General features: G+C 40.3%; 1 protein-coding gene across 1 annotated transcript in view; it reads left to right on the top strand.

The window, feature by feature from the left end:
* LOC101109964 (zinc finger protein 699) overlaps positions 1 to 14,248 on the top strand; it is a 32,647-nt gene that overhangs the window by 1,038 nt on the left and 17,361 nt on the right. The window contains exons 2-4 of the mRNA XM_012177858.5: positions 4,575 to 4,627; positions 5,850 to 5,976; positions 13,914 to 14,094. Coding sequence (XP_012033248.3) covers positions 4,580 to 4,627; positions 5,850 to 5,976; positions 13,914 to 14,094 — 356 coding nt within the window. The 5' untranslated portion in view covers positions 4,575 to 4,579. The remainder of the gene's footprint in view (positions 1 to 4,574; positions 4,628 to 5,849; positions 5,977 to 13,913; positions 14,095 to 14,248) is intronic.

Genomic DNA, 14,248 nt, shown 5'->3' with positions numbered 1-14,248 from the left:
GTATATTCTTTTTCATTATAGTCTATCCCAGGATATTGAATATAATTCCCATTGCTATGCAATAGGACTTTGTTGTTTATCCATTCTATAGTTTGCATCTACTAATTCCATACTCCTAGTCCATCCCTGTCCTGTCTCCTCTCCCCTTTGGTAACCACAAATCTGTTCTCTATATCCGTTGAGTCTTTTTCCATTTTGTAGATTGGCTTGTTCGCACCACATTTTAGATTCCATATATAAGTGATATCATATGGTATTTGTCTTTCACTTTCTGGCTTACTTCACTTAGTGTGATAATTTCTGGATGTACCCGTTTTGCTGCAAATAGCATTATTCCTTTCTTTTTTTAAATGGCTGAGTAGTGTTCCATTTTATATATGTATCACATCTTTATTCATTCCTCCACTGATGGATATTTAGGTTGTTTACCTGACTTCACTGTTGTGCTGTGGTGAATAGTGCTGCTTTGAACATAGGGATGCGTGTATCTTTTTGAATTGCTTTTCTCCAGATATATGCCCGGGAGTGGGATTTTTGCATCATACGGTAGTTCTGTGTTTAGTTTTTTAAGGAACCTTACATACTGTTCTCCACAATGGTTGTACCAGTTTACATTCCTACCAACAGGTAGTAGGATTCCCTTTTTCCCATGGGAGAGAGTGTGTTCTAATTTCTTTGATTTACATGCAGCTGTCCAGCTTTCCCAGCACCCACTTGCTGAAGAGATTATCTTTTACCCATTGTATATTCTTGCCTCCTTTGTTGACGATTAATTGACCACAGGAGTATGGATTTGTTTCTGGGCTCTCTATTCTGTTCCATTGATCTGTGTGCCTGTTTTTTTTTTTTTTTTTGTGTGTGTGTGTGTGTGTGTGCAAATACCACACTGTTTTGATTACTGTAGTTCTGTAGTAGTCTGAAGCCTGGGATGGTTATGCCTTTTGCTTCATTCTTTTTCCTCAGGATTGCTTTGGCAATTCTGGGTCTTTTATGATTTCATAAAAATTTTAGTATTCTAGTTCTGTGAAAAATGTCATGGGTAATTTGATAGGGATGGCAATAAATCTGTAGGTTGCTTTGGGTAGTATTGCCATTTTAGTTTTTCTAAGTTTTTAAAAATATCATGGGTGGTGGTTTAGTCACTAAGTAGTGTCTGACTCTTGCGACCCTGTGGACTGTAGCCTGCCAGGCTCCTCTGTCCATGGGATTCTCCAGGCAAGAGTACTGGAGTGGGTTTCCATTTCCTTCTCCAAAAAATATCATTAATTTTGTCATATATATATATTTACACCTTTATGTGGTTCTTTTTCTGCCATTATACATCAATGGTTAACCTATAATTACTAATATTTCTTCTATAGGAACTGATGATATTTATAAATACAATTAACCCTTGAACAACATAGGTTTGAAATGCATGTGTCCACTTATATGCAGATTTTTTTTTTTCACTATTAAATACAGGATGGGCCATTGATTGAATCCTTGGATACTGAGGGCTGACTATGAGTTAAACTCAGATTTTCCATTGCTGGAGGCTTGGTACCCCAACCCCTGCAATTGTTTGAGGGTCAGTTGTGCATAAATGTATGTGCCACACCAGCCATTGATTTTTTGTGTTATTTGAAACAGTTGTTCTATTTATTTATTCTTAAAAAGTTATTTTTGGCTGCACTGGGTCTCCATTGCCAAGCATGGGTTTTCTTTAGTTGTAGCGAGTGGGGGCTACTCTTCTTTGCAGTGCGTGGGCTTCTCATGGCGTTGGCTTCTTATTGCAGAGCACACACTCTAGGTGTGTGGACTTCAGTAGTTGCAGCGTGTGAGCTTAGTAGTTGCGGTATGAGGGCCCTAGAGTGCTGGCTCAGTAGTTGTGGTGCACAGCTTAGTTGCCCTGTGGCATGTAAAATCTTTCTGGACTAGGGATCAAACCCCTGTCCCCTGCAGATTCTTAACCACTGGACCACCAGGGAAATCCTAAAACAGTTGTTTTAATTTCCTGCTTCTACCCTGTCACATAAGTGGTTCTGACTTGCTAAAGATAAATGTGCGTGTATCTCCTTATCTCTATAACGTGATATATTTTTATATAGCATATACCATCACCTGATAATATTTTGGTAATTTACTGGTCCTCCTTAAAACAATTATAAGACTCAAGTACTTTAGGGTTTTTCTGTTTTGTTTAGTGCTGTGTCTCCTATGACTGCACATAGTTGGACAGGGCAAATATTACCTAAATAAATATGAGATGAAGGAGCAGGAGGTAGGGACCTTAAGGGGAGCATCCTTGTTGAAGACATAGGGCTTAGTCAAGAGAAGGAGCTCAAGGGCAGGAATAGAGATGCAGATGTAGAGAATGGACTTGTGGATACAGTGGAGGAAGGAGACGGTGGGATGAATTGCGAGAGTAGCATTGACATATATATGCTACCATGTGTACAACGGATAGTAGAAAGTGCTGTATAGCACAGGGAGCTCAGCTTGCTGCTGTGTTACAACCTAGAGGGTGGGATGGACATGGGTGAGAGGGAGACTCAAGAGGGAGGGAATATATGTAATTCGTAGCTGATTCACATTGATATATAGAATAAACCAACATAACATTGTAAAGCATTTGTTGTTCAGTCACTAGTGAAAGTGAAAGTCGCTCAGTCGTGTCCAGCTCTTTGTGACCCCATGGACTGTACAGTCCATGGAATCCTCCAGGCCAGAATACTGGAGTGGGTAGCCATTTCCTTCTCCAGCGCATCTTCCCATCCCAGGGATCGAACCCAGGTCTCCCCTGCATTGCAGGCAGATCGTTACCAGCTGAGCTACCAGGGAAGCATTCAGTTGCTAAGTTGTGTCCAACTGCAGCATGCCAGGCTTCCCTGACCCTCACTGTCTCCCAGAGTTTGCTCAAACTCATGTCCATTGAGTCAATGATGCCATCCAGCTGACATCCATCTTCTCTCATCCCCTTCTCCTCTTGCTCTGAATCTTTCTCAGCCTCAGAGTCTTTTCCAATGAGTTGGTTCTTTGCATCAGATGGCCAAAGTATCGAAGGTTCAGCCTCAATCCTTCCAATGAGTATTCAGGGTTGATTTCCTTTAGGATTGACTGGTTTGATCTCCTTCCTGTCCAAGGGACTCTGAAAAGTCTTCCCTCCAATTAAAAATAAGTTAATAAAAAAAGAGAAGGAGCTCAAAGATAAAACAGTTGAAGGGAATACTTTATTTGTTTACTCTCCATAGTGTGCCCAACAGCATTCTAGGCTAGACCCCAGTAATGTTAGGGCGTAGGGGCCTCACTGACAACTATATTATAAGGTATATGTTCAGAAACACACTCTTTGGGCATTTAGCTTTGAAGGTAAATACACACCCTCCCTTAGCTTTCTAATTGGATAACACTGAGCACATGTCTAAGTGACTGAAGTTTCTATTGGCTCTACAATACATATATGGTCCACTGAAGTGAGAGAGACTGCTGTGTTTTCACTATTTGAAATTCATGCACTAGTGCTGTGGATGCTACTGTCAGAGATGACACATATGCCAACTTCATTTCAGGTGTTCTTGTTATGCTGTGACTATATCTCCTGTACAGGCAAAATTTAACATGAGATGTCATCTCTGCCACCTGCATGTAAAATTCAGTCAGTTGTGCTGTTTCTCAAAAACCAGGTTTTGGAGACCTTGCAGCCCTCGGAGGAGGAAGATCTCATAGTTAGAGATTGAGTAGTAATGCATGTTGGCTGGCCAGGCAGTGCAGAAATAAATATTGGGTCTGGAACCCCTGGAGATCTGGTGTACAAGTCACACTTTCCTTTGAGATGGAATGTATATTCTTACTACTGAAGGCATGCTCTTATATCTTTAATGTTTTCATTATCATGGGCAGATTGACAGCCAAATTTTTTAGACTCCGGCTGACTCACTTACAAAATGGACTCTTAAACCTTTTTTTTTTCCTTAATGATCTACAAGAGTGAGAGGACTGTTTCTAGCTCTGGAGGAGATAAAATTGCTCCAACTTTAAAGAAAAAAAACTTTTTATTTTGGATTGGGATGTAGCTAATTAACAGTGTTGTGATAGTTTCAGGTGAGCAACTAAGACACTCAGCCATACATATACATGTATCCATTCTTCCCTAAACTCTCCTCCCATCCAGGCCTCCACATAACATTGAACAGAGTTCCATGTGCTACACAGTAGGCCCTTGTTGGTTATCCACTTTAAATATAGGAGTGTGTACATGTCCATTCTAAACTCCCTAATTATCCCTTTCCCCTGTCCTTCCCCCTGGCAACCATAATGTCCTTCTCTATGTCTGTGAGTCTCTGTTTTGTAAGTAAGTTACTATTATTATTTTTTTTTTCTTGCTCCATTTTCTCACAAGATCAGTGTGTGTTTGCTTGGGTATGCAGGGGCTTTGCGTGTGTGTGTGTGTGTTTTGAGGAGAATGATCACTCATAACAGATGTGCTGCTGAACCAGTCTTGATTGTGGAGACTGTGGGGACACCCAGATTCTCATGTCTTCTTTCTCCTGTCTCAGCTGTAACATCTCAATACTCTGTCTTTCTTCATGAAGGTAACATGGAGGAAGAGAGAATAGCTGCTGAGTTACAGAGAAATGTGATACAGGTAAGTAAGAGCTAATAATTCTCCAAAAGAATATTTAAATTCCATCAGGTTATTTATATCCTAAATTTAGAGCAGAGATCAACAACCTATTCCTACATTGGGTCACATAGTAAGCATTTTAGGCCTTAGTTTCTATTTTACTCAGTTCTGGCATTTTATTGTTTTTTGTTTGTTTGTTTTGGGCAGCTTGTGGGATCTTATTTCCCTGACCAGGAATTGAACCTGTGCCCTCAGCAGTGAAAACGTGGAGTCCTAACCACTGGACTGACAGGGATTTCCCATCAGTTCTGCCATTTTAGTGTGAAAGCAGCCATATACAGTGTATAAATAAATGTTTTATTGTGTTCCAGTAAAACTTTAATTAATATAAACAGGTGATAGGCTGATTTTAGTTCATGTTCTATAATTTACAGCTCCTGGGCCTAGAGTGTAAGAAAATATGACTGACTGTGGGCCTGGGTTGAATATTGTGCTTCTCACTGACTTCTGGGCTCCAGGTGTATGGAGGGAAAAAAGAAAAAGAAAAGGTCCTTGTCTCTTGGGGATTTAAACCTCATCCAAATTTTATATTAGTGTTTTGTGTTGTGCTGATTGCTGTGGTGGGGAATAAGGCAGCAGGTGAACTTGTTTCTGTAACAAGGATATTTTTTTTAAATAGTTTTTTTTTGTTACAATAGTTTTTCTATTTTACAGTATAATGTTTTGTTACAGTTGTTTTTTCTGTTTTCTGTTTTGGTTTTTTGGCCCCAAGGCATGTGGGATTTTAGGCCCTCAACCAAGGATTGAACCCACATCCCCTGCGTTGGAAAGCACAGTCTTAAGCCCTGAACCTCCAGGGAAGTCCCTCTAACAAGGGATTTTTGCTTCTTTCAATGTGGAAATTATTTCATTTTTAGAGCATTTCTCTCGTTTCTGCAATATGTTCTGGATGTTTTTGATTATTGTAAGAGTGGAACTGGTCACCATCAAACAGTGGAAAGATAAATTTAGTGTTTAAAAATTGTTGTTAAATCTATGAGACAGAATTTGATCAGTCAGGATGCTTAGATAGAATGAGAAAGATCTGATGACTGAATCCTAGGGTAGATATTTGGGAGAAAAGAATCTTTTGAACTTCCTGTGAGTTGATTCTCAGTTCCCCAGTACTGTCAGCCTCATTCACCCTCCTGCACATGCTGGGGGAGTTGGTACCTTTCTGAAAAAAGTATGTGGAATGTTTTAGGACACAGTGGTCTTTGAGGATGTGGCTGTGGACTTTACCCAAGAGGAGTGGGCTCTGCTGAATCTCTCTCAGAGAAACCTCTACAGAGATGTGATGCTGGAAAACTTTCGGAACCTGGCCTCATTAGGTAAGGATGGTAACATTCCTCCAATGTTATGTTATTTAGAAAACAGGTTTATCTTATAAATTGCCCGTGTTCTAGGATTTGGGTTGAGAAACTGGAATAAATTGTTAAATAAGACAGACATGGTCACTGATCCCAAGGAGCTAGTGGAATCTAGTGGCTTCACCATGAAAATAAACATGTGTATTGTTAAAGTATTTCACCAATATAAAACAAGCAAAAGAATTAGTGAAAGTTTCCTTACCCATTTTGCCACTGGCACTAAATGCAGAGTTTTCATTTTCTCAGGGTTGTAAAGTATTCACTTTCTCTCAGGGTACTGAAAGCATTATTTTTCTTTATTCAGTCATTCTTTCATTGTTTAAGCATTTTTTTTTTGAGGATGAATTTGTATCAAACCCTTTTGAATATATACTATAGACAATAAGATGTCATTGTATTCAAAACGCTTCAGTAATGGAGAAGATAAATATGAAATTAACATGAGGAAAAGAAAGAAAATAAACATATATATTGAACCTGCTTTTCCTTTTTTTTTTGTGGTCAGAATCCTCAAGGAGGCTTATTAAGTGTGTATGGTGTGGGCACAGGCTTCAGGGGTCACTTTGGGGGACAGGGAGAAAATTGGTGGTTTGAGACCTTTTGAGAATTTTACTGCTCTTAATTCCCTGTACCCAAAGACCACCAGTTTAACAAGTTGGGTTTATTCCTTGGGGCAGTGAGGGAGAAACACATGTCATGGGGAACAATGCAGTGTGTTAGAAAGTAAATATTATAGGATTTATATACTTAGGTTGAATGATTTAGGGGTAGGTCCATGACAACAGGCTGTTCTATTTTCCTAGGCCTTTCATAACAAAGTGCCACAAACTGGGTAGCTAGGAACAACAGAAACTTATTCTTTTACTTTAAAAAAAAACTTCCTCTACCTCTACTCCTCAGTTTTATTCTGTAGCTAGACAACTATTTTATTTATTTAGGCTGTGCTAGGTCTTTGCTGCACTTGGGCTTTCTCTAGTTGCAGTGAGTGGGGCTACTCTTTGTTGGGGTGCATGGGCTTCTCACAGTGGTGGGTTCTGTTGTTGGGGAGCCCACGCTTTAGGTGCGAGGGCTTTGGTAGTTGTAGGGTGCGAGGGCTTCAGTAGTTGTGGTGCATGGGCTTAATTGCTCCATGGCATGTGGAATCTTCCTGCACCAGGGATCGAACCTGTGTCTCCTGCCTTGGCAGGCGTCTTCTGTACCACCTGTACTGCCAAGGAAGTGTGAAATTTACTCTTCTAAATTTCAAGAGATAGAAAGTCTGAAATCAAGGTGTCATGATCCTTCTGAAGGCTCAGGAGAAAACCCCTCCTTGCCTCTTCCTAGCTTTTGGTTGTTGCTGGCAGTCCTTGGTTGGTAGCCATATCACTCTAATCTCTGCCTCCATCTTCATAGGGCCTTTGTCCTTTGTCTCTACATCTTTCTGTCCTTGTAAGGACATGAGCCATTGCATTTAGGGCTTACCCAAATCGAGTATAACTTCATGTTAACTTGATTACTTCTGCAAATATCTATTTCCAAATAAAGTAATGTTCTGAATTCTCAGTAGACATGGATTTTTTTTTCCAGTACACTCTATTTTTTTTTAGAGCAGTTTGTATGCTCACAGCAAAATTAACTGGCAAGTACAAAGATTTCCCATAAATGCACTGCCCTCTGCCAGAGTAGTATATTCATTACAGTTGATGAACCTATATTGACACATCATTATTAAGGTAAATCTCAAGTTTATATTCAGTTCAGTTCAGTTCAGTTCAGTCGCTCAGTCATGTCTGACTCTTTGTGACCCCATGAATCGCAGCACGCCAGGCATCCCTGTCCATCACCAACTCCCGGAGTTCACTCAGACTCAAGTCCATCGAGTCCGTGATGCCATCCAGCCATCTCATCCTCGGTCGTCCCCTTCTTCTCTTGCCCCCAATCCCTCCCAGCATCACAGTCTTTTCCAGTGAGTCAACTCTTCGCATGAGGTGGCCAAAGTACTGGAGTTTCAGCTTTAGCATCATTCCTTCCAAAGAAATCCCAGGGCTGATCTCCTTCAGAATGGACTGGTTGGATCTCCTTGCAGTCCAAGGGACTCTCAAGAGTCTTCTCCAACACCACAGTTCAAAAGCATCAATTCTTCGGTGCTCAGCCTTCTTCACAGTCCAACTCTCACATCCATACATGACCACTGGAAAAACCATAGCCTTGACTAGATGGAGCTTAGTCGGCAAAGTAATTTCTCTGCTTTTGAATATACTGTCTAGGATGGTCATAACTTTTCTTCCAAAGAGTAAGCGTCTTTTAATTTCATGGCTGCAGTCACCATTTGCAGTGATTTTGGAGCCCCCAAAAGTAAAGTCTGACACTGTTTCCGCTGTTTCCCCATCTATTTCCCATAAAATGATGGGACCGGATGCCATGATCTTCGTTTTCTGAATGTTGAGCTTTAAGCCAACTTGTTCACTCTCCACTTTCACTTTCATCAAGAGGCTTTTTAGTTCCTCTTCACTTTCTGCCATAAGGGTGGTGTCATCTGCATATCTGAGGTTATTGAGATTTCTCCCGGCAATCCTGATTCCAGCTTGTGCTTCTTCCAGTCTAGCGTTTCTCATGATGTACTCTGCATAGAAGTTAAATAAGCAGGGTGACAATATACAGCCTTGACGTACTCCTTTTCCTATTTGGAACCAGTCTGTTGTTCCATGTCCAGTTCTAACTGTTGCTTCCTGGCCTGCATACAGATTTCTCAAGAGGCTGGTCAGGTGGTCTTGTTCCCATCTCTCTCAGAATTTTCCACAGTTTATTGTGATCCACACAGTCAAAGGCTTTGGCATAGTCAATAAAGCAGAAATAGATGTGTTTCTGGAACTCTCTTGCTTTTTCCATGATCCAGCGGATGTTGGCAATTTGATCTCTGGTTCCTCTGCCTTTTCTAAAACCAGCTTGAACGTCAGGGAGTTCACGGTTCATGTACTGCTGAACCCTGGCTTGGAGAATTTTGAGCATGACTTTACTAGCATGTGAGATGAGTGCAATTGTGCAGTAGTTTGAACATTCTTTTGCATTGCCTTTCTTTGGAATTGGCATGAAAACTGACCTTTTCTAGTCCTGAAAATAGAGGAGAGAAAGAGGTTGATATTCCTTGGTTTACGCAGAAAGCCAATAAAGCCCCAGCACGGGACTTGCTCTGTTCACAGAAGCCACAGGCGGCCTCTCAAGTAGCTGAAGGTGCCCCACCTTGGGCACCTTCTCGAGTGGGTCTTAGAAGCCCAGGCAAGAAAGTGAACTCAGAGGGCCCCTGCGCTCCAGGGGATCAACCTGAAAAGGAAAGGGAAAGAGAGAGAAAGAATGACACGGGGAGACCAAGCTTTGGTGAGCAAGGCCCATCACTTTGTTTTCAGAGGGAACTTTTATACCCTGAGTTATACATTGAGCAAAGTGAAAAATGCAGAGTCAGCTCAACATTCCATCAGTTTTAACTTTTATCGATACCAGGTTTCTTCCTGCATACCATTTCATAAACAAGGGTCTTATTTTTTGTACATTATCTTCTTGCCCGGAGGCCTGTTGACATTTTATGACCCCTTTTTGATAAAGGTTGGTCGGCTAAAACACTTACTTTCCCTTGAAATGTTTTTCGTTAAATTCCTTAGCCCGCGTCACCCTTAAAGTACAGAGTTACATTTTTATGGAGCAAAGATTCAATAGGTTACAGCAAAGAAAGAACTTATTAACTCAAAGTCTAATGTTGCTAATGCTAAGGCTACTACTTGTTTTTTCTCCATCTTAACTGTATGCACTCCCAGGAACACAATGGATAAGGGATGTGGGAATTTGGCAGCAAGCATTGGCTCAACATTATTGCAAGAGTCTGGATAAACCTGCCAAGTAAGCTAGAATGCTAACAGGGGGTTTAAATTGAAATACTCCTTTTATGCCCAGGAGATTTATCAACTAGAGCCCAAAGTTGACTTTTTCCAGAAAAAGGTGGTCAGGGATAACCCCCTGTTAATGTCAAAAGAGTTGGTGAAAGGCATTAAATAGTAAGACAGATTTTGGTTTTGGGGTAGATGCTCTAGCAGGTCCAGGGGGTCCCTCGAGTCCTGAAGCCTTGCTTGTCAGGTCTCCTTCGCATGACCTTGTCATGGATGGGATCTCCCATGCTGGCTTCTGGCCAAGTATAGTTTTGTGTATGATGTGAGGGTGTGTTGTTGTTTCCTTGATACACATGAAACTGTCTAGTGTTCCCAACACCACTTGCTGAAGAGACTTTTTCTCCATTGTATATTCTTACTTTGGCCTATTTAAAAAAAATCAAGTTATTTTCTTATTGTTGAGTTTTAAGACTTCTGTATATATTTTGGATAATAGTTCTTTATCACACATGTCTTTTGCAAATATTTTCTCCAAGTATGTGGCATGTCTTTTCATTTTCTTGACAGTGTTTTACTCAGAGCAAAAATTTTTAATATTAATGAAGACCAACTTATCAGTTCTTTCTTTCATGAATTGTGCTTTTCAGGTTACTTATTGGCTTTAAAAATAAAAAGTAATTTTACCAACAAAAAAATAGTTTACTTGGGAATAGCAAGGGAATTGCAATTTGAGATAAGAAAGCTATAACAAAAGCCATAGGCAAGTCCACAGAACAATGGAGAAGAATGTAATTTTGTAGAGAAAAAGGAGGAAATTGGGAGAGGTTGTTTTGGATGAAAGTCCACTGGATAAAGGTGAGAGTTCATGGTGATGGTGGCTGAGTTGCTGGAGTAGTGATTTCTGATAGGAGATGTGATGTACATCTTTTCCTGTTAGGATTATAATTCGTGATTCTTGTTGAGGTCTCTGATGGACAATTCTCCCTGTAATTAATGTTGTAAAGAATTAGATGAAAACTTCCTCTTCTGGCCTCTCAACTCCATTTAGTGAAGTTTTCCTTGATTATTTTTCACATATCTAACAAATCACTAGATCTTAGGGCATCTACTTTTTTTCCCTGTTGTCTCTTAGGAATTCCATAGTTTTACGTTTTACATTTAGATTTGTGATCCATTTTGAGCTAATTTTTTACTCTCTATTGATGGACCCCAGTTATCCCAAAGCTCTGTATGCCTCCCTGTGAATTTTGAGTTAATTTTTTGCAAGTCTATGTCAAGATTTTTTTTTTAAATGTACCTTAATGTCTAGTAGTTGTTTTAGCACCATTTGTTGGAAAGACTTATTTTTTTCTCTACTGTATTTCTGAATTGCTGTATTTCTGTATTGCCTTTGAACCTTTGTCAAAGGTAAGTTGACTATATTTATGTGGGTCTATTTCTAGACTCTCTATTCTGTTCCATTGGTCTATTTAGATAGGAATCTTTGAGGGCCACTGTCACCCTAGTTCACAGGTGTTCATTTTAGATTGGATGCTGACAGAAAGCAGGGGAAATTCTAATAATACTTTGCCCCTAGGCTAAATCATGAAGTAGCCTTATTTTGTTTCATTTTAACATGGTATTAGAGTAACCTTGCCTAAGATTGGTATTCGGAGATTATTTATCTTCAACAGGAGAACAACATATCCTGTCTGTGAGTACTGGACCAGCTTCTAATAATATCGAGGTCTATGTGTGAATATCAGATCAGTTCTATTCATCAGACTGCCCCATCCCCTTAAAAGATAAATTAGATATTTTGTTGCAGTTAAACTCACACCGGTGAAAAAGTTCACTTCAGATTGGGACTTGAACCCGTGTGCCAGAGTTTGAGCTCATGTGCCAGGACTCGAACTTGGCCAAAATCCAGTCTGGGACTTGAACTCATGAAGCTGCAACTTCAGCCTGGCCAAAACCCATGGTCTTCCAACTGAGATCACATACCTGGTTTCTGGACTTAATGATGGTCAGAGTCTTTGTATCTCAGTGTGAAAGGAACAGCAAGAAGCAAACTGATAGGCAAAAGGTAGATTTATTAGTATAAGATGCTTGCAAGAGATGTAAGTGGATAGATGAGGGAGCCCTGCACTGAGGATTAAGTGGGCTATAATTTTATTGTCAAAGGAAAGTGTGTGGGGGGGGAAAGGACTGCCTTCTTTGAGTTGATTTCAGGCTTACATCACTAGTTCCTCCTTTGTATCAGGCACAAGAATGTCTGACCCTGTGTGGTCAAACCTGTATGATACCACCTGTATGGCAGAAAGTGAAGAGGAACTAAAAAGCCTCTTGATGAAAGTGAAAGAGGAGAGTGAAAAGGTTGGCTTAAAGCTCAACATTCAGAAAACGAAGATCATGGCATCTGCTCCCATCACTTTATGGGAAATAGATGGGGAAACAGTGGAAACAGTGTCAGACTTTATTTTTTTTTGGCTCCAAAATCACTGCAGATGGTGATTGCAGCCATGAAATTAAAAGACGCTTACTCCTTGGAAGGAAATTATGACCAACCTAGATAGTATATTGAAAAGCAGAGATATTAGTTTGTCAACAAAGGTCCATCTAGTCAAGGCTATGATTTTTCCAGTGGTCATGTATGGACGTGAGAGTTGGGCTATAAAGAAAGCTGAGTGAAAGAAAGAATTGATGCTTTTGAACTGTGGTGTTGGAGAAGACTCTTGAGAGTCCCTTGGACTGCAAGGAGATCCAACCAGTCCATTCTGAAGGAGATCAGCCCTGGGATTTCTTTGGAAGGAATGATGCTAAAGCTGAAGCTCCAGTATTTTGGCCACCTCATGCGAAGAGTTGACTACATTGGAAAAGACTGTGATGCTGGGAGGGATTGGGGGCAGGAGGAGAAGGGGACGACAGAGGATGAGATGGCTGGATGGCATCACCAACTTGATGGACATGAGTTTGAGTGAACTCCAGGAGTTGGTGATGGACAGGGAGGCCTGGCGTGTTGTGATTCAGAGGTTGCAAAGAGTCGGACACAGCTGAGCGACTGAACTGAACTGAACTGAACTGAACTTCCACTGGTCTCTCAAAGTTCTCTAGGTTTCCCTCGTTATCTCTAATCCACTACTGGGACTTCTGCATAACTATCCTATCCTGTATAACTATCCTATTCTATCCCTATCACTTGCTTTAGAGTATCAGAAGAGCAGTTTTTGCTCTGTTTCATAGAAATATATGTGGTAACTCACTGTTTTCCCTCACGATATACCTTTCTATGTGAACAGGGTATCCACTACACAAACCGTATCTGATCTTACAGTGGAAACAAGAGGAGGACCTAGAGACAGTGGAGAGAAGACTGTCTCTCCAGGGGGAGCATCAGTAAAGCAAGAATACCTGATGTGGTTGGGGGATATTACATTTGGGAAAAATAACATAAAATCAAAATGAAGCTTTGTTTTGTCTGAGGAAGCTGAGCTTCCACAGATATCTTAAATTACTATTTTATTTATTTAAAAAAATTTTATTTTTTATTGTGCTGGATCTTCATTGCTTTGCATGGGCTTTTCTCTAGTTGCAGAGAGTGAGGACTGCCCTCTAGTTGCAGTGCTTGGGCTTAGTATTTGCAGCTTGTGGGCTTAGTAGTTACTGCACACTGGCTTAGTTGCTCTGTGGCATGTGGAATCTTCCTGGACCAGGGATTGAACCAGTGTCCCCTACATTGGCAAGTGGATTCTTATCCACTGTGCCACCAGGGAAGTCCTTGATTACTATTTTGACTTTTCTTCAGTCCTCTCACCTGTTCCTTGTTCTTGGGAAAGACCACATTTTGTCTTCGTAATGTAGTATTTGGTCATGAGTGTTTCATTCCATTTCTTTTTGTTTTAGTCTCCTAGTAATATCTTATCTATGCTACCATCAGTTTCCATCTTCTGGGATTATTCCTAATCACTTCACTATTTCGGCCGTGTGCTTATTACCAAAGTCCTGAACCAGCTGTACTGCCAAAGTCCTTTGCTCATGGGTGCCTTTGCTACTTTGTTTCAGGTTTCGAGATTCAACTTAAAATTAATGAATCAGTTGCTCCACAAGATACTTATGGAAAAATATCCAATGAACAGGATGTAGTAGGATTCAAAAGGAGTGATTCCTCACTGTCCATTTTGCATAAAATCTGGGAATACCATGATATTGATTATCAGAACAAAAACCACAAGAAACGTTTGAGGTAAGTGCCATTCATATAAGAGAAAAGTAGTGTCTCAGGAAAGAATCTTAAAATATCACAGAATTAAAAAAAAGAAAAATCTAAAACTTAGTCAAAAATTGTAATTTCCTAAAGACTTTTCATAAGATATTTTTTTCACAAGTGAGACTTGAGC

The sequence above is a fragment of the Ovis aries genome, chromosome 5 (assembly GCF_016772045.2).
Source record: "Ovis aries strain OAR_USU_Benz2616 breed Rambouillet chromosome 5, ARS-UI_Ramb_v3.0, whole genome shotgun sequence".
NCBI lineage: Eukaryota > Metazoa > Chordata > Mammalia > Artiodactyla > Bovidae > Ovis > Ovis aries.
The sequence above is the reverse complement of the archived record's forward strand: the minus strand, read 5'-3'. Positions and strand labels throughout refer to the sequence as shown.